Source organism: Equus caballus, chromosome 16 (assembly GCF_041296265.1).
Source record: "Equus caballus isolate H_3958 breed thoroughbred chromosome 16, TB-T2T, whole genome shotgun sequence".
In the NCBI taxonomy this organism is placed as follows: Eukaryota; Metazoa; Chordata; class Mammalia; order Perissodactyla; family Equidae; genus Equus; species Equus caballus.
Genome location: NC_091699.1, coordinates 49,294,025 through 49,320,466, shown reverse-complemented (window position 1 = coordinate 49,320,466; position 26,442 = coordinate 49,294,025). Strand labels below are relative to the sequence as shown.

Below are 26,442 nucleotides of genomic sequence, written 5' to 3'. Positions count from 1 at the left end.
CAGCACCAGCATCCAACTTGGCAATTGAATCATTTCTGCAGGGTCTCACACCCAGCTCGTCAGGCCCTTCTCCACAGCCAGCAACCCTACATGGCCCTTGTGCTGTTGTCCCCATAGGAAAAAGCCAACATTGGTCACAGGGCTAGCTTTCTCCAGGAAATCTCTGCTCACCCTCACCCCTAACTCCAGTCGAGGCTGAGAGGTAGTATCAGGGCCCATGTGCTGAGCTGCTTATAAAACTGGCCCCACAGGCTTGGGAGTGGGGATGGACTTACAGGGCTGCAAGGACCCTGCCCCCACCTCTGCCTGCCTTATGTTCTTTCTGGCTTATCTGAACATCTCCCTCCAGCTGGAAACTCCCACCCCTACCCCCAAGCAATTGCAGACAGGAAGAGGCAACGTCATCCATGAGGAGAGACAAGGAGGCTTCTCTCAAGATTTGCCATTGCAATATGTGTGTACAAGGTCACAAGGCTCTGAGGCTGGGACAAGCCTGAAAACCCACTGTGGGTGAACAGCCTGGGGCAGTTGCTAGAAGCCAAGGTCTCAGGGACTCCTAAGAGAATAGGCCAGGCAGGACCCCACACCCTCCCTCCCATAGGAAGTCAGCCAAGATTATCTCTGGTCCTCTCTGCCTGTCCTCCTTTTGGAGCAAGATCTCCTTCCCCACAGCAGTTTATTTCCTGCTCTGTTCTCCCCTAAGGGATCCAGATGGTGCTCAACTACAGCAAAGAAAGACCTGAGGAGAGGAGGAAGATATTCCCCCAGTACCTCCTGTTCCCCGAAAAGTCCCCCTGACCTGCTGTCTGGCTGAAAGCTTCTGGAGCCTCATGGGTTACTCCTTCACTCCTTGGGTGTGAGGTATTGAGAGTGATGCCAACTACAGCTGCCTCCATGTGGGACCTCAGCAGCAGCAGGGCTGCAGTTGGGGCCGATAGAGCCCTGTGATCAGTGCATCCAGCACATGCAGACCACTGGTGGCCAGATACTTGGGCTGCACACAGTGAAGGTCCAGCATGATCCTATTGCAGCCCATGCCTAGCAAGCCCTCCAGCAGTGTACCAGCACCAGTACCCAACTTGGCAATTAAATCATTGCCAATAAATCACCCAACACCAGTGGAATCAAAGGGCAGCAGGCAGGCCTGAGAGAGGCCTGAGGGCACTAGGGGCTTCATGACCCACAGTGCCTGAGTTGGGACCCCACCATTTCTCCTCGAATGAACACACACACACCGCCCCCCGCCCAGATGACAGGGAAGGAAGGCAGCTGCAGCACCTGGTACATCATAGTCACTAAGTCTGCTTATTTATCATTTATTTTTAAAATATATTTAAACAGCAGCAATCACTTCCAAAATGCAAAAAAAAAAAATTACAATTTGTAGAATAAAATTATAAGGTTTATAATGCGAGTCAGAAAGAATTGAAGATACAACTGAGAATCAAATCACGCGGAACTGGGGGTGGCTGGAGAAGCCAAGACCCACTGGTTGGGAGGGTCAAGTTGACAAGAGGTCCCAACCTATGAGGTTCCCACCATCAAATCACACCCCACAATTCTCCATTGATGAAGCCAGTGTCCTCTGGGTTAGAAAAGGAGAAGCAGCAAACAGCTGACCCTCTGTAGGGGATCCCCGAAACCCAGTCCCCCCACCTGCCAGGGACCTGCTAATCGACCTCCTCCATGTTGCTGTAGGTGGGGGCTGGGCGGTCCACAGGGGGGGCGAAGCGTTCAGGGGCTGTCCGCGTGGGGGCCACCTCGGGGGCCTGGCCAGGGCCTAGTCCCTGCAACAGAATATGAGGACAGGGGTTGGGGGCTGCCCAGTATGCCGCCTGGCATCCCGGGGGTGCTGGCTTGGAGCCCCGGCACCCAAGGGAGGGCCCCAGGGCAGGCGCAGATAGCAGCGGCGTTGAGACAGAGAGACGAGATTGGGCCTGAACAGTCTCGCTTTATTAACACTTTAAATACAGGAAGCTGCTTAGGCAGGGCTAAGCCCCAAGCCAAGGGTCAGAGCAGCAGGACAAACGGACAGACAGCTGGACGGATACCCACCCTAGGATGTTCTGCCCCTGCAGGAGCCACAGTCCCCACCCTCTCCTCCCAGATGCACATACTGAGGCCCAAGCCCAGAGTGGTCCCCACCACAGACGCAGGCATGGCCTGGCAGGCAGGCAGGTGGCCTCACAGCAGCTGCCTGCAGGTGAGCTCATCTCCAGCGACTCTGGGATACCAGAGGATAGAACACGTTGAGCACGAGGGCCACCAAAGCTGCCACGGTGCCCAGAACAAAGTACCGGAGGCAGCCCTCGTCTGGTGTGGTAGGGCCACGTGGCGGGGGGCCCACCCAGTCTTGGGGCCCCCAGGGACCCAGGGGCGCAGGCCCCTCAGGTACTGGCTCCTCCTCGGCCTCCAGCTCCTGCCAAATCCGGGAAGCCTATGGTGTGTGGAAACGGCCATCAGCACCCAGGGGTGGGGGGGATGGGGAACCCAGTGTCCCTGAGACCCGTGGCCATGACAGTCCCACCCAAGGTGAATGGAGCTAACCCCCTAAGTCCCAGATCAAGCAACAGGGAGGTGGGAAGGCAGGGGACAAGTGGGCCATTCGCAGGGTTGTCTAGACTGAGAGCACCAGGGTGGGCAAATCTAAAAAGCATTTTGGCCTCCTCAAGAAGCTTCCCAATCAACATGCAGCTTCCCATGGAGGGGTAGGAGGTTAGCTAGTCAGTTTTTTTGCCCAGGCCTCCCACAGAGGGGACTGACTCATGGAGGATAGAGCTGCCAAACTCAGAGTAATCTCCTGGCTCCCTCCCACCCACATCCAGATCCTGACCACTGTCTTCTGCAGGGATTTCTGTAAGTCTGAGCCCAGAGGGCTCAAGGGAGGAGAGGACAGCAAGGAGGAGGCCAGTCCAGAAAAGAGATGCAGCTGTACCCACCAACCAGACCTATGGCACCCCATGTCAGTAAAAGAGATAGAAGACCCCAAAGGCTTGGCAGGGACAAATGCTCACCTCAGAGAGGGTGACGGCCACCCTAGGCCGTGGACAGCCTGAATAGGCCCTGACCTGAGTGCACATCAGAACACAGGGACGATCACAAGTGAGGGTCTGTGGACTGGCATGGGGGGAATGTGCAGAGGAAAGCTGGAGAGCGTTAGGTACAGTCTGTTCATGGCACCGTACCGAGTGAGGTTTGGAGCAGCTGCTTGGCCTGTGCCAAGTAGATGCTTATGTGCATGCCAACGGCAGCATGTTGGTATACATGCACCTTTGTAAGTGTTCCTGTAACATGGGGATCTCTCTGACTAAGCCTTTGTCATAAGGGAACCCTGTCTGCAACTCTCATGAATCCCAAGGCTCCAGGAGCCTATGGCTGGAAGAGAGGAAGCTGTGTCCCACACCCTCCCTTCTGTGAATCGGGCCCCACTAGTCTGCAAAGCCTCCTCGATGCCTCACCTGGCTGGCAGCAGCTTCGGCTGCAGGGCCTAGGTCTGGGTGGTGCTCAGAGTGACCTGCCCGGGCGGGCCTCTCCACAGGAGAGTTCCGCCGACGGTAGAAGAGGACATAGGCATAACGCGTCACAACCTGGCTCTCATCTACTGTTGTCACCGTGCTGTCATCAAACAAGCGCCAGCCTATAGTGAGGTGAGAAGAGTGTGAACATAACCTGCACCACCACCCCTACCACCTATCTTGCTGGCTGAGTGTGCCCTCACCCACGTCGCTGCGCTGGCTGCTGCGATCATTGGGCAAGCGTGCACAGGCGGTGTAGTGGCCACCAATCATGCCTCCATAATGGTTGATGACAGCATAGAGGTCATAGCTGGGTAGCTGCTCCTCTTTCTGACCAATGCAGAACTTACTCAGGTCCAGGTTCCTGTGGTCCCAGCCAGAGAGAGGTAAAACAGTCAATGGGTGTCCAAGATGCCTACCTTGGCCCCCATGCTTTGCCTACAGTCACTATGCCCATTGCTCACCGAACAGGGAACTCCACCAAGTCATTGATCTTGTCACGCCATATGAAACTACGAAAGGAGAAGCGCTTCAGCTGCACGATGAGCACATTTGGCAGGCGCCACAGCAATAGCTGCTTGGAGGCCTCGCGGTGTTGTTTACACTGTGGGCAGTACCTGAGGCAGGACAGAGGTGGGGTCAAGACCAGTAGATCTCTACTCCACCCTGCCCCACTACCTACCTGTTGTCCTGTCCTCACCAAGCTTCCTCAGGTGCCAGCACCTCAGGCCGCGTGAAGAGGTTCAGGCACTGGTCCAGAGTGAAGTGGCCAGCGCGGGCAGCCTCACCAGCAGAGCCTGGATCCTCAGCACATTCCAGCTCCTTGGAGGCCACCAATACGAACTCCTGCAGGCGTTCATTGTTCCGCCAGACTAGAGCCAGGCTGCAGTCATCACCCAGCTCTAATGGCGTATCTCCTGGAGATGGGCAGGGAGAGAAGTCATGCAGCTGTTGAGAGCAGCCAATCCAACCCACCCCATGGCTTCCACCCACAGCCTCAGACACCTTTGTCTTCTAGCCGCTGCTCTCGGTTGGACGCATCAATTTTATAGATAAAGAACTGGGGCGTGTGGGCATTCATTGCTTCACTAGGGTGTTGGTACCCAGGCACAGCAGCTGTGAGAGAACATGATAATCAGAGCTCCCCTGCCTACCAGGGCCTAAACAAGCTTCCTCCAACCTCCCCTACCCCAGCTCCAGAGCCTTTCACCGGACTCTTATTACCTTCAGGCCGGGATACCCTCTCACCAGCAGGCAAGGAGCCAACTTCAACGGGCCCACTGGCCAGCATCTCGGAAGAAACTCCACTCATGCTGGGCACAGGGCCCCGGTCAGGGGCTGCCCATGCCCGGGGGACCCCTGTGTCCCCCTCAGCCACAGGGGTCACCAACTGGAGCTCAGGCAGCTGAACGGGGTCCCTCTCACTGTCTCCAGCCTCCAGGGAGCTAGTGGAGAGCAGTGTGGTGCAACCAGGGCCCTGAGACTCCAAGGCCATGCGGCCAGGCTGGAAGGGTGGCTGGAATACACTCACAGAGAACCTGGCAATAGGAGTAAGCCAAGTAAGAATCTCAACAAGTCCATCAGGCACGTCTGCCCCCCACCTACCCTAACTCTAATCCAACCACTGGGTACTTACCGGGCATAGCCCTCTAGCAGCTGAGCAAGACGGGCATAAGTGAGGCGTGAGGCAGGTACACTGACAAGGAATGGGTAGCCAATGTTCTCAGGACGGCAGAGGCCCTTGTGATCAGGCCAATGAGTTTTCTGGCAGAGCCTTGAAGAAAGCAGGAGGTAAGAATAGGACTTTAGTCCAACCTCCTATGACTCTACATTGGGGTCTAACCTCTGGCCCTGGGAACTGGGTATGCCAGCCCTGCCTCCCCGAGAGTCTGACAGAGTGGGACAGCAGATCAAAAGCTTAAAACATATGTGCCTTCCAGATCAATGGAACAGAATTGAAAGCCCAGAGATAAAACCACACATCTATGGACAGCTAATCTTCGACAAAGGAGCTGAGGGCCTACAATGGAGAAAAGAAAGTCTCTTCAATAAATGATGCTGGGAAAACTGGACAGCCACAGGTAAAAGAATGAAAATCGACCATTCTTTTTCACCATTCACTAAAATAAACTCAAAATGGATCAAAGACCTAAAGATTAGGCCTGAAACAATAAGTCTTCTAGAAGAGAATATAGGCAGTACTCTCTTTGACATCAGCTTCAAAAGAATCTTTTCAGACACCATAATCCCTCAGACGAGGGAAACAATAGAAAGAATAAACAAATGGGACTTCAGCAGACTAAAGAGCTTCTTCAAGGCAAGGGAAAACAGGATTGAAACAAAAAAACAGCCCACTAATTGGGAAAAAATATTTACAAGCTATTTATCCGACAAAGGGTTAATCTCCATAATATATAAAGAACTCACACAGCTCAACAACAAAAAATCAAACAACCTAATCACAAAATGGGCAGGGGACATGAACAGACATTTCTCCAAAGAAGATACAAGGATGGCCAATAGACACATGAAAAGATGCTCATCATCACTAATCATCAGGGAAATGCAAATCAAAACTACACTAAGATATCACCTTACATCTGTTAGAATGGCAAAAATATCCAAAACCAAGAGTGACACATGTTGGAGAGGCTGTGGAGAAAAAGGAACCCTCATACACTGTTGGTGGGAATGCAAACTGGTGCAGCCACTATGGAAAACAGTATGGAGATTTCTCAAAAAGTTAAAAATAGAAATACCTTATGACCCAGTCATCCCACTACTGGGTATCTATCCTAAGAACCTGAAATCAGCAATTCCAAAAGTCCCATGCACCCCTATGTTCATTGCAGCATTATTCACAATAGCCAAGTCATGGAACCAACCTAAGTGCCCAGCAACTGATGATTGGATAAAGAAGATATGGTATATATATACAGTGGAATACTACTCAGCCATAAAAAAGGACAAAGTCGTCCCATTCACAACAACATGGACAGACCTTGAGGGTATTATGTTGAGTGAAATAAGCCAGACAGAGAAAGACGAACTCTGTATGACTCCACTCATAGGTGGTAGTTAACAAATAGACAAAGAGAACTGATCGGTGGTCACCAGGGGAAAGGGGGGGTAGGGGGAGGGCACTAGGGGTGAAGTGGTGTACCCATAACATGACTAATAATGATGTACAATGGTAATTTCACAAGGTTGTTAACTATCATAATCTTAATTAAAACAAAAACAAAAACAAAAACATATGTGCCTTTACGTGGAAGGGAGGTAGGGTGGCAAGTGGGAGATGGAGAAGAGGTATGGGGGAGACCAGGGGGCTCCTCACTGGTTGCAGTAGCCCACGCGGTAACACCGGGTACAGCGCTTCAGCTTCTCATCCTCTGACTGCTGCTTCCGCTGGCAGGCTGCACACTTGGAGATGGGGATGCTGGGCACCTGGGGGCGCTAGGGTGAGTTGTCTGGCTCAGCAAGGCTAGGCCAGGTAAGAATGCCACCCCCAAGCAGAGCCATGTGCCATGAGGTTGGCCCCCACTCACCTGCTGCACCTCTAGCACCACCACCCGCTCCTTAGCCAACTCTGGGGATAGGAGCTCAAAGCAGAGGAGCACATCAGATGGGGACACAGTGTCCAGTGAGTGGGAGGGCAAGAACACACGGTGAAAGCGATTCTTAATCACCTGGGGACAGAGAACAGACAAATCCTATGTAAGGACAAGCCTTTCCCTAACCCTGCCCCAGAGCACAAGGAGAAGGCTTGGCCCTGATATTGGGTCTATCGGGGTAGGGGTGGGGATTGTGGCCCCAAAAAAGCATTTGTCTCTGCTGGCACCAGCCTCAGTGCCCAATGGAATAACAAGCCTAGTGCATCAGAGCCTGAAAGACCAGGAGCGGGGGAGGTATCAACCGCACCAGCTCTCCACACTGAGGGCCTCTATCCTGCTATCAACTAGTGGGGCCCTGCTGAGATGGCAACAGTTTTCATGGAGGGGTCACATTCAAGGAGGATCCTCCCCACTTCTATCCTGAGGGAAAGGGCACTGCCAGGCTGGAAGCTAGGAACCTTTGGGGAAGACCAGCACACAGATCTGGGATAATATGAGGGAGCAGCAGGAGGGAAGAACCACCATAGCTAGTGGAAGGATAGTCCTGCAGCTCAAGCTCCTTGTTCGAAGAGGGAAAAACAGTTGGGGGCCACCACCAAAAGGGGGATTAAACCCTTATGATGACTGGGAACTGAGGGCACCTCTGTTGCACAGCCCAAATGCCTGGTTTCAACCATGCCCCAACCAATAGCACACCACCTGTTTTTATGCAATCACATGAGCATTCATGTGAAACATGAAACATCACTTTCAGATACCAATGACTGTACATGCATGTCTGCAAGCCGTGATTACATGTGTCCATGTGCATAAGAGCTTGGGGAAGAACAGACACACCTCAGTCAGACGCAGGTTCTCAGGCTTCACGTGGACACTCTGAGAGATAGAGTCCAACACTTCACTTGCACTGGAGTTCTCCTTGCTGATGCTCACTAGGAACTGTGGTGACAAGAGTAGAGTCCATGGAGGAGGTGGACCACAGTGTCTGGGATAGCCCAGAAATAGATACTTACTCCTTACCTTGATGGGCTTGCTGTGGGGCTCCCGGGCAAAATAGAAGACAGGGAGAACCTTTTGCTTCTGTGGCAAGGGCACCGGTAGGTACAGAAATGGGTCAAAAGTGATGGAGACCTGAGGATGCACAGGTGGCAATGGGTGACTGCACAGGGAGTGGCAAGGCAGAATGCTCATGGCCAGAGCACCCAATCCAGGCCCTCAAATGGCTCTCAGGGCCTCACAGCCAACCAGAAGACTCTCAGAGTTAAGAACACTACATAGACCAAAGGAGGGCCACCAGGAGAGAACAATCAGTCTCGCTGGTACGGGAGGTCCTGCTTAGCCTAGCCACTTCACCGATGTGCCCTTCACTTGTACTCCATGTGCCTTTCCAATCTTACCTGTACCCTTGCCCCACCATACAGCTGTCTTTGAGCTGAAACATCACTTTTACCTCAGCCAGGAAGCCTACCCAACCTGACTTCTGCAACCCACATAGGAGCCTAAGCCTCCCTGTCAGCTTCTTTGCCCAAGCCTTGCCCTGTAGCACCTAAAGATGCACATGCCTCTGACTTAAATTTGACCAGACTAGCTAGGCCAAGCTAGCGGGTCTCTCTCTGGGGGAACCCATCACACCTTGGCACACACAGGGCACACCAGCTTCGACTTATACTGGCCCTGAAATAGGTCCACGATGAAAGAGTCATTCCTCATCTTGTGCCGCTGCCATGCTTCCTCAGCCACCACCTGAGGGGGAGAGTGGTGAGGATTGAAGAGACCTGGGAACTAGGATGTGCATGAGACAGGCCAGCCCCCGCCCCAAACCCTGACCTCATCAGGCCGCCCATCTGAGTCCACAGTCTCCGTGTAGGGCTTGTTCTGAATGCGGTTCAGGTCCTCGTGCAGCCCATCCAGCAGGAAAGCCATGAACTCCTGGGCATCATGCTGTGCATAGCCTGTGAACTGGCTGGCTTTGCTCGCCACAATGGCCTGGATGCAGGGGCAAGGTATGAGGAGGGAGCCCCAGCACCCACTGTGCACCCAGCTGGCTGGCCCTCCCCACCCTCTCCAGCCAAAGGTGGGAGTGGCCACAGATCACCTTCAACTTGGAAGGCTGGAAGGCATGGTGGGTGCCCTTCCACAGTGCCCGGAGCAGCACGGCAAAGCCAATGGCCAGACGCCCACCAGTTCCAAGAGGGTTGTTGTAGTTGATCTCAGCCTCAAAGGAGCGGTCTAGGACAACAGCCAAGTAGAGGTGTGAGCAAGGGAAGGCATCCCCTATGCCCATGGCCCCGGGCTCCAGACCCTGCTCTCACCATGGAAGAAGTCCCGGAGCTCCCGAGTATTAGACAGAGACTGAATGACACTGTTCATGAAGCAGGTATTGCCTAGATTGACAAGGCCAGTGAAACCCGGCAAACACACCTTCTTCTCTTCCTCTTCCTCTTCCTCTACACTATCTCCACTCACAGGGCTATGGGGCATTGGAGGCACCATACATGTGGGCTTGGGCTGTGGGAGCAAGCAGGGCATGAAAGGGCAGCCCTGAGGCTCTCCAGCCTCCAACCTTGGCCCTCTCCACCCCAAGATTCTCACCGAGGCCAGGTGTGGCTCTGGCTTTGGGGCTACATGCTCCATGGGGGTGCGGGCTGCCACACCATCCAGCCCTGTGTCCTCAGAGCGAGACTTGGGTTTCTCCTTCTCCACAGCCCGGGTTTCCTCCTGGCCTGTCAGGGGGTGGGGGGCACCTCCCGGTGGGGTTGAATCCAGAGGAGTTGGGCCTGTCGGCACGGCAACCTTTGCACCACCCACTGCACCTTAAAAAGGGGGAATGAGGGGGCTGGTGGTTAGCAGCATGCGGCAGGGGTGGGGGTCCAGTCACGTGGGCTGGGCAATGAAGGGAGCTCGTGTGCAGACCTCGTGCAGCTGGAGCCTCCAGGCCCCCCCAGCGCTGACTCTGCCGCTTACGGAGGCAAATATCAATGCGAGAGGCTGTGAAGCAGAAGGTGCACTGCTCTGGCTCAATCAGGTTCCTGCGGGAAAAGACTGAACTCAGAAACTCAGGTGGAGTAGATGTCAGACTAAGACAGGCCAGGGAGATGGAGCCCAGGGTTGGGGGCACAGTGGCTGGGCTGGGCACCACCCACCTGAGCTTCACCTGCCAACGGAAGATGGTGTGGGGCCCACAGCCTGGGTGCAGTCTCAGGAAGTTTCCATCTCTGCAGAGGCAGAGCAGGGGCATGGCAGGAGGAAGAGCATGAGACACACTGTCCTGCCTGAAGCACACGGTCTGCCCCGTCTCCTGCCCACTCACCCACCTGGTCTGGAAAATAAGCGTGAAGTCCTGTTCGCGGAAAAGCACTCGAGAAGTGTCCCTGCGGATTTCCTTCACGTACACATGCACCACCACTGAGTCTGGCCCCTTCTCATACGAGTCATTCTTGACAAATGCCAGGTTCACCATGGACTCGGGCTCTACATTGAGACCACAGCTCAGTGACACTCCAAGAGGTTTCAGCCTGTTGCTGTTCTACTCCCTACCTATCAACCAACCTTGCAACACAACCCCGGGCTCTGCCTGCCCTGTCAGCCCCACTTTTACCATCCACCAAGGCTGCAGCATCTGCTGCCACTGCCATCTCTTCTTTGGAACGGTCACCTTTCTCAGGGTCTCTGCTCCGGGCCACGCCGGTGGAAACTGGGTCATTCCTGAGGGATACAGCCTTCTCTCCTGCCAAAAGTGCTAGATTCTCCTCTGAGCCCAGGAGGCAGGTCTGGGGGTTCAGTGGTGGTACCCGGAGCTGTTCCTCAGCTTCAGCCTATTTATGACGAGATCGTGGGCAGGATCAGCCCTGGGTCTGGCAGGTGGCCCCCCACTGTAATCCACACCCTTCCCCCCATCTCCCAACTCCTACACAGATACTACACTCTCACCTGGGGGGCCGGCTCAGCCAGGAAGGAGGGGGCATCGCCTTGGGGTCCAGGACCATCTCTGGACCCCTCCCCTTCTGGTCCTCTGCGGAGATGCACAGCCCTCTTGGCACTGGGCCCTGCTTGGGCCCCAGGGCCAGCCCCCGCGCCTACCTCACCACGGCCCTGGGCCCGCTTCTGGTTCCGGGCCTCCTGCTTAGCCCGGCGGGGCTCAGGGCCTGGCTCCAGGGCAATGGGAGATGGCTCCTGCCCATTCTCCTGGCACCGCAGCTCTGACACCAACTCCTGGGTCCCTAGAGGTTTCTTCTGCCAAAGATACAGCAGTCAAGCACTGTCAACTACACTGAGTATCCCTACCCTACCCTGCTCTGGAACTTACCAGGAGAGAGGGCCATGTGAGCAGAGGCACCTTCTTGGGCAGCGCCAGCTGCAGGAGACCACCTTTGCGGGCCTGTACTTTGGTGCAAGAACTTTCTATCTCAGCGTAGAAAACACCACCCCACTGCCGACCACCTGGAGACAGAGTGGGAACAATAAGCTGGGGTGGGGGATATCAGAGAATTCAAATATACTGCTGGGCTCAGGGCAGATGGGCGCACCTGGAAGCCGCACCACACAGTCTGTGTCTGTGAAAGCAGCATCTACCTCCTCTAGCCGCAAGGGACCCGCTCCCACACGCAGCTTGACAATCACTTCATCTGCACTCTGCCTCCAATCGAGCAACAACTCTGTAGGGGGAGTGCCAAAGAGATTGTGAGCATCTCCATGAACTTCAGATGGGGATAAGTAGGTACCAGAAACCCAGACCTAACAGGACTGCTCCAGATGAGTTCTACACCCCCAGTGCCCCTTCCTCTCCCCTAGCACTCTACCACACAAAATGCCTGTTCATTACTTACCCTCTTTGGTCTGCTCCTCCCGAGGAGTGGACGCTGACCCTGACAACAAAGGAAAGAACAGGGAAATGATGATGGGGAGGCAACCTTCAAGACGCCACCACCCCACCCAGCACCATCTTCAGGATCTCAGCCAAGTACCCAGACCTCAAAGCTGAGGCTCTACAAAGCCTGACATGGGTCTTTCTCTCAGCATCAGACCAGGACAGAAGGAACAGCAAAAAATTCATTTCCCAACCCCAATCGATATGTTCAACAGGAAGGGAGGAGAGAAAGGCCATAAGTAGTCTGGGAAGGCCACTACCACCTCTCCTAGGATCTCCATTCTTGCTCTCCTGGTTTGCTCGATCCTTTTGCTTCTTCTTACTGGTGGCCTCCTCCAGTCCTGGAGGCCCTCTCCTCGGGCCTGTGGCACTGGCCCCGCCAGACATCTTGAGCCTCTTGGTCGACAGCCAGAATGCCCCGGGATCGGCAACGGCGTCTGGGTCAGGGCTACGGCGCTTTCTTCCTGGCCCAGCTATCTTGGCAACTCTCTGTGGTCAAATTCTCCAGCAAAGAACCAACAACCTAACAAGAAGGGACCAGTGATCACTACCAAGGCCCAACAATTTGTTCCTTGGTTACCAGCCAGGGCTTGGCAATGGGGGATACTCCTAACCCTACAGGGCAATATCTCTCCACCACCTAATGTAGCCTGGACACTCTCAGACTATTTTGAAGGGGGAATAAATAATGCAAGTAGCAGCACCCATTTCTGATCGAGCCTCCTAGATGCCTGCCATACAGACTCACAAAGATGTAAGCCTCACTAAGGAGGTGCCAGGTCAAGGCAGCCATGGCCTGGGACCAGGCTCCTCCACCAATCTGGAAAGGAGCCATGGCTCCAGCCCGCAGGAGTGGCGCTCTGTGCAGAGTGCTCACTTTTCCTTCACTCTCACAGGCTGCTTAGTCACCACCCGAGAAGCAGGAGGTGGAGGAGGAAGACAGGAAAGGAGGAGACAATCAAGCAGCAGGAGGACCAGGCTCTGTGGCTGAAAACAGGCCCGGCCCAGGTGCTACCACTGCCCAGACAAGGTACTGGGGTTAAGGTGCCCCATCTGCCGCCTATCAGCTCCCATCCTCCTCTGAATCTGCTCCCATGCAATAAAACCTGCTTGGTTTTATTTCCTACATCTCAAGAGAGATTCCTCTCTCCAGCTGCTGTCCCAGAGAGAGGCCTGCGAAAGCTGGGGCAAAAAGGGTATCCAGATGTCATATTACCCTTTCAGCAGCAACCCTGTGCAAGAGCCAAGGCAGGGAGGACATCCAGTTTGAGACCGAAACACACATCATCAGCTCTGCGCCAGAGACCCTCAACCCAGTTTCCCACAGATGCACCAGTGGATTCTGGGCTGTTTCTCCATCCAAAATAAAGGTCTCAAAACTGAGATAAGGGTCGGGATGAACCCACGGACTTGGCCTGAGACAGTAGCAGGACAGAGAGCGACTAGTCTGCGTTCCCCAGGGGGGTGTGTGTCGAGCGGGGGCGGCATGGAGATATCCTTCTATGGGTCAGATGTGGGACTGGTGAGCTGGATCTTTAATGACGACAGGTCCAGAGCTGAGGGGCGGACACCCTCCGCCTCTTTGCACCCAGGCCCCATCTAAGGTCGCAGTTCGCGTCCCTCCCTCATCTTCCCGGGACATCTAGACCGGCCTAATACTGCCGCGCGGGGTTACTGACCACAGACCAGCGCCCCTGCCAGGATGCGACCCAGCTTCAGCCTCTGAACCTTGGGCGCGCCACCACCTCCTGCAGGAAGCCGCCCTCAATCGCCGCCAGCCCTCTCCGAGGCGGGAGGCTGGCCTCCGGCGTAGCGTAACGGCCCCGCCTGCATCGGTGGGCGCGACACGCCTCGGGGCTTGAAGGGTCGAGGCTGGCACGGCCCGTGACCTTGAACAGGCCACTCTGGGCCCGCGTCGCGGCCTCCCCGCTCCGGGCGGACAGGCGAATAGATGCCAGTACCACTCACCGAGCGAGGCCGCTGCCACCAGCCCTCTTCGGGCCCTGGCAACCCGCTCTCGGTTCCGGTTCCGGCGTCAGGTCGGTTCCGGTTCCGGCGCGCCCCTCCCCCGTCCCGGCGCCGCCGCCACCGCCTCAGCCGCTTGTTTTGTTTCGACTTCTAGTTACAGACACGGATGGCTGAGCGCCGAGCGGGTGACGCACTTCCGGCGGGAGCGGGCAAGTGGCTCCGGGGCGGGTCCGAACGGAGGAGGCGGGGCTCCGGTGTCTTGGCCTTGCCGGAACTCTCTTCGTGGCCCCTCGAGGTTTTCCCAGACGCTCCGCCCCCCCCAAATCAGGAGTCGAGAGACCACCTTAGGGGTTCACACCGGTTTATTGGGGACTTTGCCAGCCTGGGAACTGTTCCATGCATAGGCAGTAACGCGTGCGGGGCGGGGCTGGGGACTGGGTTAGGCCTTGGGCAGGGGTCACTGGCAGGTGTTGTAGATCTGGACTTGCAAGTTGATGGCTTGAAGCACGCTGCGCATTCTGGCCTCCAGTCCATCCAGCTGGGCCGCTTTGCCCTCCAGCGCCCGCTCATTCTCCTCATAAGTGCCCTCCAGCTCTAAGAAGAGTAGGTCTCCGTTAAAGGGCCCCACTCCCACATTCCACATCCCACATCTCTGGCGCCCACCCACCTGGATCCTCACCTTGCAGCCGCTGCAGTTTGTCCTGAGCGGCCTGCAACAAGCCCCGAGCCTCATCCCTCAGTTGCTCTGCCCGCGCCTGCGCAGCCAGCACACCCTGGGCCTTGCGCTCAGCCAGGGCCCTCACTGTCTGATACTGGTCGCCTAGTGGACCCTGCAGCAGCTGCGGATGTAGAGGGCAGTCAGGATGTAGAGGTCACCCAGCGGAGGCTCAGCTCCCCCAACCCCCTCCAGCTGGCTATGCCTCAACCCACCTGCTCAGCCTCTCGGGCACGACCCTGGGCACTGCCTGCTGTCTCTTCAGCGCTAGAGGCTGCCAGGCTATTCCCTGCTCGTTTCAATTTGAGAGCCTCCAAAAGACCATCCAATTGCTGAGCCCGCTCACCTGCAGAACTCAGTGCCTGCTCTGCACCTGCCATCCTCTCCTGTACCTGCCATGGGTGGGCCAAGGTTAAACAGGTCTATGGGGCATGCCCATAACATTGCCCCACTGATGTCCCAGAGGGATCTCACCTGGTGCAGGGTCTGCTCCGTGTCCTGTGTGTCAACCACTGCCCCCTGGATGGCACCCTGAGCAGCACCTTGTGCCCGCTGGGCCTCTTCCAGTGCCGCCTGTACTGTCTCTGCCTTCTGTTTCTCACCCTCAGCCCGGCTCCTGGGGAACAGAGGAAATCAGGGCCTGCAAGTATCAGGACCAGGTGTCAAGGATGGGGCCCAGGGTCAGGGTCAGACCGTGCCCGACGTGCATCCTGCAGTAGCTGCTCTGCCCGACGCACATCTCCCACAGTACGCGCCAAGATCGTGTCCACATCTGCCAGACTCCGGACCCGCTCTGCAATTGCGCCTGCCAGGTGCTGGATCTGCTCAGGTGATGCTGGGATGGAGAGCTCTAGTACTCTTGTGGCCACCATCTCAATGCTATCGGGATCAGCCCCCTCCTCTATGGGGACACAGACAAGGGCTTAGGGACACAGATTCTTCACCATGGGCATGGGGACACAACCTTGGGGTATGGACTCAGGGACCACACATGGAATATGGGTTTGCTAATAAGCATAAGGATGTAACCACAAGGAAAGGAACTATACATGGGGCACAGACTCAGGGTCACAGACTTGGGGACCACATAGGGGCAATGCTCAGGGACCAGACATGGGGTCATAAACACAGGTTCAATGCAGGCCCTGACCCAAGTAGGAACCCAGGGACACAAGTATGAACACAGACACAGGGGAAACAACCACGTGGCCTGGGCCACACGGTAGGCTCACGGCTGAGGAAGTCCTTCACACTCTGGATAAGTTCCCGCAGTTCCTGGTTGGCCTGCTCCACCTGTCCCCTGGAAGCATTAGCCTTATCCAGGGCCGCCTGGGCCTGCTGCTGTGCCTCGCCTGCCTGCCGACGGGTCTCAGCCACCTGGCTGAGGATGCCACCACCTTCTGCCAGTGCCCGCTGCAGCTCTGCCTGTGTGTGCCGGGCCCGACCCAGTGCCAGGTCTGCCATGGCGGCTGCCCCGTTGCAGCTGAGGCCCCCGCAGCGGGGCTGCCCATCCTCGTCCCGACAGCCGGCACCCCCACAAGGGCTTGTAGCACAGGGTGCATCCCCTGGGGGCCCACATACCTGTCACACACAGAACAAGTCAGGACCCTATGAAGGAACAGCCACACCCACATGTCCCATCCGGTGCTTGTGCCTCACCAGTTCATTGATGTTTGTCAGGCTCAGGGTGTGGGTACGGGCAGAGAGCTTGCCCAATGCCTGCTGGTTGGCCATGTATTTGCGGTTGAAGTCCTCTCTCTGGGCACCCATCAGCACTTCTGTCCTGTGCCGAATGCCTGCTGAGTTGCTCACGGGGCTGGGCACTGTCAGGGCCGATGTGTTGGCACGACGTTCTGCCTCTGCAGACAGGCTGTGGGCATGGCGGATGCTGTCATAGGCACCTAAGTTGGGCAGAGGCAGGCAGTCAGCTGAAGATCAACCCTGTTCCAACTGCCTAGTCAGCCAACAACTCACCCAGGAAGTTTGAATGTTTGAGCAGGTCCAGATGCTGATCCAGCTGCCGCAGTGTAAGATTAAGTGCAAGCCCATCTCTCTCCAGACTGCTTAGTGCATGGTTGGCATTGAAGTTCTCATCCTGCACATCTGTTAGCTCTGCCTCCAGCTGGGTCAGGTGCTCAGTGGCCTCCCCAATTTCACGCCTGCACCAGTGAGGGGGCGAGGTGTTGATAGAGGTTTCAGCCCTGATCCATTGGGCCTGTGCCCCATTCCACCATGTATCCTCAGGCCCATCCTCACCGCAACTCCTCTGTGGCCTCCAGAAACTGCGCAGTGGAGGCAGCCGAGGTGTTGCGGGCACCCACAATCCCCTGCACAGTGCCCAGCTTCTCTTGCATGTGCCAGAAGCTTCTCTCAAAGGCACCCAGCACACCCGTCTGCTGCAGCTCCTGTGCCCGCTGCTCCAGGCGCCGTGTACGGGCAGCCAAGTCCTGTACCACACGGTCCCAGTCCCCGAAGCATGCATGGCAGGGGTGGCAGGCAGGAAAGACACCTGAGAAGCCACGGGCACACTGGTCACAGCGCACACCAGACATGCCTGGGCGGCAGCTACAGTGACCTGTGGAGCGGTGACACTGAGGTGTGTCTATTCCACGAGGGTCACAATCACAGGCTGCAAGAAAGGACAGACCACAGAGTTAGGGTGCCAGCGGAGCATCCTGGGAAGTGTCGCATCCACCCTGACTCTGCTGACCCCCTCACCACGGCACTGCAACCCAGGGTCTCCCCAGTGGAGCTCTTGGCACTCAGAACAGGTTCGCCCACCAAAGCCAGCACGGCAGTGGCACTGCCCTGTGAACTGGAGTGGAAACAGGACAAAGGTCAGAGCCTCAATCAGAGGCTTAAGGCAGACGGTGGGCCCCATCCACCAAGGGGATCCACAGGAGGATTCCATACCTCATTGCAGGTGGGGCCTCTGGCTCGGCTTGGGTGGCAGGCACAGGGCTGGCAGCCATGGCCACTGGCAAGGTTCCAGAAGTTGGGGGCACAGCGGTCACAGCTAGGGCCCTGGACATTGGGGAGGCAAGGGCACTGCCCACTGCTTGGGTCACAGTTGCATCGGTCAGTGGATGGGCACTGTTGGGGATCTGTGCCCAGCAGGTTGCAGGTACAGCCTGTGCCAGCCAAGATGAGCACACCAATCAAGGGGAGCCAGAGCAATGGAGCCCCACTCCAGCCTTCCCCTCCCATACCCACACTCACGGTGACAGCTCTGCCGGGCAGCCTGCCCATGGAAGCCAGGCTTGCAATGGGCACAGTGTGGCCCCTCTGTGTGGTGTAAGCAGCGCAGGCATTGCCCCGTGTGGGGGTCACAGGCATCAGGGTCCATGGGGTCAATGTTCCCACTGCACTCACATGGTTGGCACCGGCCACCTGGCCTTGATGGGTCCCCAAAGTGGCCAGGGGCACAAGCTTCACACCGTAGCCCTGCCCACAGTCAGGAGGAAGGCGTGAGCGCTCAGCCCAGCTGCCCCACCCTGATCCCATACCTGCACCTTACCCACTTACCTGTGTAGCCTGCCCTGCAGTGGCACACGATCTGCTGGGAGTACCCGTCCTGATGGCAAGAAGTGGCAAAGTGCTGCCGGCTCCCGGGGCCTTCAGGGCAGGGACAGGGCCGGCACTGGCCCCCATATGGCAGCCGAGGGTCCCCATAGAAGCCAGCAATACACCTGCAGGGGGTGGCAGGAAGAGATGTGTCATCCCTGAGCAAGCTGCCCACCCACCAACCCACTCATAGCTGCTCCAAGCTCACCTTTCACAGTGCTCACCCCCTGTGTGATCACGGCAGCCTAGGCAAGTGCCTGTGTGGGTGTCACATTCGTCTGCATGCCCATTACAGACACATGGCTGGCAGCTAGGGAATCCCCACTGGCCACGCTGGCAGCGGTCGCAGCGAAGCCCAAAGGCACCAGGTCGGCAGGGGCATTGCCCACTGGTCCCTTCACACAGGCTGCTGAGCGCCCCTTCAGGGCTGCATTGGCAGGCTGGGGACAAAGCAGAGGCTGAGCCAGGGAGGGGGTTTGAGGGGAATCTGTGTGAGATCAGGGTAGGAAGGTCAGGGAATGGAAGAAAACTTAAAGTGACCCAGGGCTGAGAGTATAGGGTCCAACACAGAGTTAAAGGAAAGAAAAAGCAGAACCAAGGGAGGAGGGAGAACATTAGTGAGGAGGAAGGAGAAGAATCAGAGGGAAGAAGGGACAGGAAAATACCTTGACAGCCTGTGGGGCCAAAGCCATAGTAGCCAGGGGCACAGAGGTCACAGCGGCGCCCAACCACTGCAGGTTTGCACAGGCACTGGCCACCATGGGGGTTGCACTCAGAACTCAGTGAGCCCTGGGGGTCACACTGACAGGCTGTGGAGAGCGGGGATATGGCCAAGTCAGCCTAGGCCTCCACACCTCTGCTCCACCAACCCACATCACAGACACTCACGCAGAGCACCGTTGTAGAGCAGGGTGGACAGGCTGATGAGGAGCGGAGCACAGGCCTCAGAGGGAAGAGTCTTGCTGGGCAGCAGACCCTCCTCATGGCAGCGGTAGCGTTCAAAGGTGGCACGGCGCTCTAGGGCAGCAGCATCACCCGCACTAAACATCTCCAGCACAAGAACACGGGGCAGCAGCACCAGCTGAAGAGATGAGCAAGGAAGAGTGAGGTTCAGACTCAGGACCATATTGGCACTTCCAGAGTTCTTAGCTTAGCACTGTCATGGGCCTGCCTCTTCTGTCACAGACCCCTCCTATCCAGCCACCATTACAGATCCCATCCCACAGGCCCTGCCACCTTGGTTGCTGTGGGGAGAGGGGGCTGTTCACCGAGTCAATGAGCAGGCTGGGTCCAGAGTAGGGGGCATCAGGCTGGGCACTTCCTCCTGTTCGCACCAGCTTCAGATGCAGCTTGTAGGAGTTGCCAGGCTCAAGGCAGACAGGTCTGGGAAGCACCATGTACCTGGGGGAGGTGAGGACAGGTATGGGGGTTATCCAAGATCCCCATACTCATCATTCTGGGCTTCCTCCACTCACCACACATAGCAACCAAACTATCGGCCAAGAAAGAGACTAGGGCTGGACTGGGCCAGGCCAACAGACAGCTAAACAACCTGACAGAGAATCTGTACAGAAGATTCCCATAAACATGCCTAACTGAAATCATACACCTAAGTAGTTCAGTCTCACTGAAAACACTCCATACAACCTTGCAACCCCACAACATTTACTTGGCACAAATACTTGCCAATTTTTCTTCAACGACTTCTTCACACTTCCTCCAACCTCGACCTTCAACCTCCAACCTCTGCTCCTCTTCCCCAAGACTGCATCACCTTCCCCATCTCTCCCTCTCTCCTAGGTCATTCCCATCAGCCTGCAAAACCATACTAGGATTCTTTTACCCCCCCAAAAAGAAATTCTTCCCTTAGTCCTTTAAGTCTCTTCCTAGCTACTGCCTTGTCTTTGCTCTCCTGCCTAACAAATTCCTAAAATTTGACTGTAGTCACTGCCTTCACTCTCTAGCCTCCCACTCCAGTGGAACTTCTTCCCCAACATGTCCTAGAGCCAACTGGTGCCAAAGTCACCAATGACCTCCATATAGCCAAACCGAGCAGAAAATTCTATATTCTTATCTGCTCCAGCATTCAGCAGCATGCAATGAGATCAGTGCACCTTCCTTCCTGAGACACTCTTCTCTTAGCTTCTGGGACCCTGTCTACACTCCTGATTTTCCCCACCCCCCAGCTCCTCCTCCTCTACTGGCCTCTAACGCTGGAGCACCCTGAAGCTTGGTTCTGGTCCTCCTTCCTTTCTCTGGTCATTTCATCTAGACCCACCTCTTTAGTGACAAGTTCCAAATTTATATGTCCAACTTGAGCCCTCCCAGTAATTCCAGACACAGAAATCCAACCACCCACTGGCCTTCTCCCCAATGTCTAAGCATCTCAGAACTGCTCCTCCTTATGTCTCCATCTCAGTAGAGCCCCACTCCCATCCCGATGCCGCAGCCAAAAACCCTAGTCACCTTTCCACTTTCTCTCACTTTTCTATATATCTAGGCCATTAGCTCGACCACTAGAACCCTCTGGAACCTCTCTCTTCTGACCACCTCTATTGCTACACCTCAGTCCAACCCACTATCACTCAGCCAACTCAATAGCCTCCAGCAGATCTTCCAGCTTCCACCTTGGCCCCTTTAAGTCTACTCTCCACTCAGCGACTAGAAGGATCTTTGTTAAACACAAGTCACAGTTAGCAAAATGTCTGTAATGGGTACAGCCAAGTTCATTATGCTATTCTCTCTATTTCTGTGTATGTTTGAAGATTTACATGATGAAAAGCTAAAAAAGAAGTAAAATGATAAACAAAGACATATAAAACAAATACTACCCAAAATGTAATCAAACACTAATCAGACCAGTCACATCCCTTCTGAGAGTGCTCTGATTCCCTCCCTTCCCTCCATGGGCACTCCCTATAGTGACGCTGGATGGTTTCCTATTAATTCCTGCCTTGGTCTCCAGAACTTAGACCCCTAAGAGAGCAGGGCTTTTTCTGTGCAATTCCTTCCTCTGACCAGTGCCATGACCAAGAGCACCTGCAAACAGCACTCAGGAGAAGGCCCTTAAAGGAAGGAAAAAATGAATGAGTAGTAGGGTCTTCCAAGTGCCCTGCAGGGACCTTAGGGTTGACCCACATTCCCCTACCATTGTGGGTGCTACCATTAGTGCCCTCACCTGGTGTCTGATTGCAGGGTCCCAGGGATGTAGTCATCCTTGGGCAGCACATGCCCACACAGGCTGTGGGCAGACACAGGCCCTGGGCGCTGCACAGTCAGTTCCATCTCTGCCCATTGCTCAGGGACCTGGGGTAATAGGATGATGGAGAAAATGCTCCCACACCCAGAGGTTCAGCTCTGGGTTAGGTGTCACAGGTTCTGACCTGGGGCTCCAAGCGCAGCAGCAGGTCGTAGTCCATGGCTCTTGGCACAGAGGCCACCAGGAACTCCAGTGCTTGGCCTTCCCGCAGCCTAACAAAGCCCAGGCCTGTCCAAGATGGAGCTCCCCCAGGGATCACCAGGCGCTCCACCACATCAAGCACCTGGGAGGCAACGTGGCCAGGGGTTGGGGCTCAGACAAGGCGCTGCCTTTTCTGCCACAGCCTGTCCCCAAACCCCAGCTCTCCAACTGAGGCCTTGCCCAAGGCCAGACACTCCCACATGCAAGGCACCTCCTATAACCCTGCCTCTCTAGGCATAGTCACACCCGTGCCCTGGCCTCCAACACTGCCCCCCTACCTGCCCTTGAACATCCTCAGCCTCCCAAGTTAGGTGGTCAAGGAAGGGCCGGAAGTAGCCAGGCTGCACCTGCTCACAGCGTCGCCCTACCATGTGCTGGCGGCAGCGGCACTGACCTGTTGCCTCATTGCACCTGGAAAGTGCATAGTTACTCAAGAAGGACCCCCTATCCTGCCCAAGATCTCTTCCCATCCCTTCTGGGGCCCCCTATACAGCACTCACTGGGGATCCAAGGCACCACCCACGTCGCAGTCACACGGACGGCAGCCGAGCAGGTCGTGGCTCAGGCCCCAGTGGCCAGGCTAGGGGAAAGGAGGTTGCTGGGGGCCGGAAACAGACCTCCTTGCCACCCAGCAGGGAATCCAATGATGGTTCTCAGTTTCTACCACCCCTTAGTGAAAACATGGCCCTGAGACCACCGGTTCTCACCCTCGGCCTCCCAGACCTGAGGCCTCTCAGCCAGGACTGGACCCTAAGTTCTCAGCACCCACCCACTGGAGCATGGACACCACCCCCTGTCCCTGGGCTCTGAGGATAAGTGTAGGATCCCAGAACCCCAGCCCCCTCCATTCATACCAGGCAGCGGTTACAGCCATGTCCAGTCACTAGACGCTTGCAGAAACAGGTTCCACTGTTGGGGTCACAAGGGGTGCCCCCAGGCACTGTACCCCGTGCATCACACTGACACCCTGCAGGGAAGGAGACCCATTAGCACTTTGGGGAGCTGTGGCAGTGCCCATCTTCAGTTGGGTCAAGAGTAAGAGGTCAGGTTATAAGCCAATATGACCTCAATAAAATAATTTAAAAAAAAAAAAGAGTACGAGGTCAGCACAGGAGTTAGGTCAGGAAGCACATACGCCGGCAGCCTACAGGGTCACTGGCACTGAGCCCAAAGAAGCCATCACGGCATTGTTGACAGCGAGAGCCCACCACATGTTCTTTGCAGCGACACTGGCCCGAAACCAGCCCCAGTGGAGGATCATCATGGGGATCACAGCGACCACCGTCTTGGGAACCCATGGGGTCACAATCACAAGCTGAAGGCAAAAAGAAGTACAGGGTCACCCCACCCCAACTAGCCCAGCACCAGTCATCTCTCAAGCCCCCACCATGGATTCCCATTCTGGCTCCAACCTACACCTCCCATCCTAAATCCCTGCAACTTGGCCAGCAATCTGGCTCCCAGCTGCTACCCCAGGCCCAGCCTTCCCTCTCCCATGCCCAATCCCAGCCTTACAGCGGCACACGGCCGGGTCCCGCAGATCCTTGGTTGGGTCACGGTAGAAGAAGGGTCGGCAGAGCTCACAGTGGTGCCCAGCTGTGTTGTGCTGACATCCATCACACACACCTCCACTCACATTGCCAGATGCCAGGTATATGGCCATGTCGAAGTGGCAGCTGTGGGCATGCCCATGGCACTCACACTCTTGGGGGAGAGGGGCAAGGGCAGGGCAAACGCCACTTTAGGCACCATGTCCTGAGGGTAAGGGGTGTAGGGGGCCCCAGTGCCACCTTAGGTGGTCTCTACCACAGGCCAGAATTTGTGGGTGGGGGCTCAGGGACTTTAAGGCTTCAGCATCATACTAGGTCCCTACCCAGAGCAGATTGTAGAGGAAGGTTGAAGGGTTCCCAGAGGCATCAAGTCCTGGATTCCCTTTGGACACAGCCTGAGTGTTAGGGGCTTGGCCAGCCAGCTCTAGGTTCTACCAAGGCCACAGCCAGGCTGCAGAGTTCTGGGACTATGGGACCAGGGTGTCACTCACTTCTGCAGGCATGACTGTGGCCATCCTCGGCTGGATGCCAGGGCAAATCATGATAGAAATCCTGACACTGCTCACAGTTGAGGCCACGAGTGTTGTGTTTGCAGATGCAGGCCCCATGAACCTAGAAGTGTGGGCAGGCAAGTGGTCAGCATGTCCAGCCATGCCTGCCCCTGCCCCCAGCCCTACTCCTGCCATTTGAAGCCCCTCACCATGCCCTCAGCGTGCGCTGGTGCTCCTGGGGCGGGTGCACACTGTGAGGCATGTCCGTAGCAGAAGCAGTTGCCACGCACAACCAGCTCGTAGAGGGCATAATAGTACTTCTCACGGATCTCCCGTCGTGGGTCAAGCAGGTTGTCCCCCAGCGTGTGTAGCCGTGTCAGGTTCACCCGTAGGTTGGTGATCTTCAGCAGGTCTAAGTAGGGGGAAAGGGTTGGGGGCCAGCTGGCCAGGCAGGTTCTTGCTGCCCCATGCCACCCAGGGGCTGCAGCTGCCAAGGTCACCTTGGGAGACCTCCTGTCTACTGCAATACGAGCTAAAGTGGACTTGGCACCTGCCCCAGGAAGCACCCAAAATAGCTACTGAGGCCCCAAATAGTCATCAGCTGGATGCTGGGACTCCGCCAAGCTCAAAGGGTGGAATACTCACTCTGGATCCGTGAACTGTAGGGGTCTGGGATAGGGATGGCAGGGTCCAGCACACGATAGATGACCTGGAGATGCATGGAGTCATTAGAGACACTGGACCCTGCCTCAGTCCCATCATTCCCCGCTTTCTGCCCCAAGCCCAGATCCCAGCCCTCACCTCGCCTTCAGTGGATGGCTCAATCTCTGAGTAGCGGGACTCACAAACTACGTCATCCCAGTGCCGTGGGGGGGCCAGTGGAACTCCTGGGAAGTCAGCCCCACAGTCATAGGAGAAATATCGGTACACATGCCAGGTGCGTCCAAAGTCTGCTGAGCGCTCCACCAGCATGGCAGCAGGCCGAAATGTCTGAGTGAGGGGCATGGCTAATCAGCAGGCACCAGGACCCAAGTCTAGCCAGGGCTCACCAAGAGCCCCAGTAGGGGGCTGCCCTCAAACAGCTAATGGACAGGTGGGGGTGACCAGTGGGAGCCAAGCAATGATCAGGGAAGGGTAGCCACCTCTACTGGGGAAGCTCAGGGGTCATGAGGCCCAGGGAGGCAGCACCTGACCCAGCCCAGGATTGGGGCAACATGTGCAAAGGCTTGGAGGCGGAAAGCAACGGAAGGAGTGGGAGATGAAGGAGCCTCTCATGCGGCCAGAGCATAGCATATGAGCTCAGGGAGGCTGGGCTGAGGAGCTGGGACTCTGTTCAGGGGCAATGGGGAGCCTAGCAGGGTGATTCAAGCAGGTTCCCAGACATGCGGGTACCTTGAAAGTCATAATGAGGTGCGTGAAATGGAACTCAGCCTCCAAGTCCAGCTGGATGGTGACCACGGGGACACCTGGAGCAGGAGTCAGAGGTCAGGGACTTGAGGCTACTGGTGGGCAGCCCTGATCACCCCATGCCCCACCCACAGCCTCACCATTCTCTGACTGCCACCAGGCTGCTCTGCGCTGTGGTGCGAAGCTGGTAACTACATTCTGGATGCGATGGCTGTTTGGGTTGTCTCGAGCAGAGAAGGGGCGCCGGGAATCACACAGAAAGCACTTCTTTTCGTCCTGGGTTGGGTCAGGATGAGGGTCAGGGTCAGTGTCTCAGCCAGTGCCAGCCCCACCATGACCCAGAGCCCACCCCCACCCCCAGCCGCACCTGCAGGTGACTGACGATGCAGTAGGGCTGGGGGCCATGCAAACCACAGGTGGATGAGGCGGTCAGTCTGTCAGCTCGGCCCACCAGCAGGTCACCTGTGGCGGGGTAGCAGCTTCCCCGCGAACAGCCTGGCACATCCGGGGCCAGAGCCTGGGCCAGGGCGGTGGCCAGCACTGGGAACAGTGGGTCAGCTGGTTCTGCTGCACTCCCACCCGGTAGAACCAGGGGCAGCTACCCTAGGACCCACCATCACATCCCGCAACCCCCAGGCCTTCATTAGGCCCTCTCACCGCTCAGCAGCAGGCCCAGTCGTAGCTCCCAGGGCGCAGGCTGTCCCCGCCAGTCCCTCCCTCGTTCCCCTGAGGCCCGCTCCATCCTGAAGAGGAAGAGAATTAGGATGAGGGGGGATGAGAGGTCTGGGGCCTGCGCCCACCAACCTCTGTCCAGGGGGTCCTGTGCTGACCCTGCCCGTGTGGGTTCTTGGCTGATTCCCCACTCTGCCCTCTGTCCGTTGGGCGGTCCCTCCACTAGCAGAGTCCAGCGACTTAGAGCAAAGTTGGGAAGCATGGCAGGAAGGAAACCATGGAGCGGATTTCAGGCAGGAACGCAACACTGTGCAGAAATCCTCCCCACCTCTCTGGAAATGATCTTCACTCTAGAAACCAGACACACGCCGGCTCACCTGCAAATCTTTATTATGCCCCCGTGCCTAGACCTGTGGAGAGCCAGGGGAAGGTAGAGGGTTTGGGGCTTTAGGCCATCATTTTCAGGGGGAGCATCAAGTGGGGAGCATGGCATGAGCAAAGGAGAGGAGTCTGATCTTTGGGACCTCCAAAGGCCCATGGAACCTAGCCTTTCTCCCCAGCGTTGTGGGTGCTGTGGAAGTCACCATCAACTAGGCTGTTCAGTCCCAGGCATCAGCAT

General features: G+C 56.4%; 2 protein-coding genes across 54 annotated transcripts; both read right to left on the bottom strand.

Annotated features, from left to right (window-relative positions):
• Window positions 1-1,300: 1,300 nt before the first annotated feature.
• On the bottom strand, window positions 1,301-14,171 carry USP19 (ubiquitin specific peptidase 19). 50 transcript variants are annotated; one of them, XM_070237627.1, is made up of 28 exons: window positions 13,965-14,171; window positions 12,260-12,519; window positions 11,956-11,994; window positions 11,656-11,784; window positions 11,436-11,569; window positions 11,060-11,362; window positions 10,785-10,944; window positions 10,444-10,600; window positions 10,273-10,344; window positions 10,043-10,158; window positions 9,722-9,942; window positions 9,442-9,637; window positions 9,225-9,358; window positions 8,957-9,115; window positions 8,762-8,872; window positions 8,150-8,260; window positions 7,967-8,068; window positions 7,064-7,204; window positions 6,853-6,971; window positions 5,152-5,289; window positions 4,740-5,053; window positions 4,521-4,631; window positions 4,216-4,432; window positions 3,980-4,132; window positions 3,719-3,879; window positions 3,459-3,637; window positions 3,015-3,068; window positions 1,301-2,437 (listed from the first exon to the last, which is right to left on the bottom strand). In XM_070237627.1, the coding sequence occupies exons 2-28, from the start codon at window positions 12,381-12,383 to the stop codon at window positions 2,210-2,212; spliced, it is 4,083 nt and encodes a 1,360-aa protein (XP_070093728.1). In that variant the 5' UTR covers window positions 12,384-12,519; window positions 13,965-14,171; the 3' UTR covers window positions 1,301-2,209. The 50 variants fall into 50 exon arrangements, with proteins under 50 accessions (XP_070093728.1, XP_070093743.1, XP_070093736.1 ...); XM_070237642.1 differs by having other exon boundaries at window positions 4,764-5,053; XM_070237635.1 differs by having other exon boundaries at window positions 9,722-9,936.
• A 137-nt stretch (window positions 14,172-14,308) lies between these two features.
• LAMB2 (laminin subunit beta 2) lies at window positions 14,309-26,129 on the bottom strand. 4 transcript variants are annotated; one of them, XM_001498205.7, is made up of 33 exons: window positions 25,982-26,129; window positions 25,809-25,894; window positions 25,519-25,691; window positions 25,292-25,427; window positions 25,137-25,210; window positions 24,546-24,734; window positions 24,390-24,453; window positions 23,954-24,156; window positions 23,745-23,865; window positions 23,219-23,407; window positions 22,839-23,018; window positions 22,558-22,670; window positions 22,204-22,283; window positions 21,982-22,114; window positions 21,627-21,785; window positions 21,422-21,549; window positions 19,512-19,644; window positions 19,132-19,324; window positions 18,909-19,052; window positions 18,452-18,683; window positions 18,205-18,368; window positions 17,899-18,123; window positions 17,593-17,810; window positions 17,398-17,494; window positions 16,936-17,308; window positions 16,654-16,838; window positions 16,339-16,580; window positions 15,912-16,260; window positions 15,373-15,580; window positions 15,154-15,295; window positions 14,895-15,071; window positions 14,644-14,803; window positions 14,309-14,558 (listed from the first exon to the last, which is right to left on the bottom strand). In XM_001498205.7, the coding sequence occupies exons 1-33, from the start codon at window positions 26,083-26,085 to the stop codon at window positions 14,422-14,424; spliced, it is 5,511 nt and encodes a 1,836-aa protein (XP_001498255.2). In that variant the 5' UTR covers window positions 26,086-26,129; the 3' UTR covers window positions 14,309-14,421. The 4 variants fall into 4 exon arrangements, with proteins under 4 accessions (XP_001498255.2, XP_070093723.1, XP_070093724.1 ...); XM_070237622.1 differs by lacking the exon at window positions 17,899-18,123; XM_070237623.1 differs by lacking the exon at window positions 25,519-25,691 and having other exon boundaries at window positions 25,982-26,085.
• Between the last annotated feature and the right edge of the window lie 313 nt (window positions 26,130-26,442).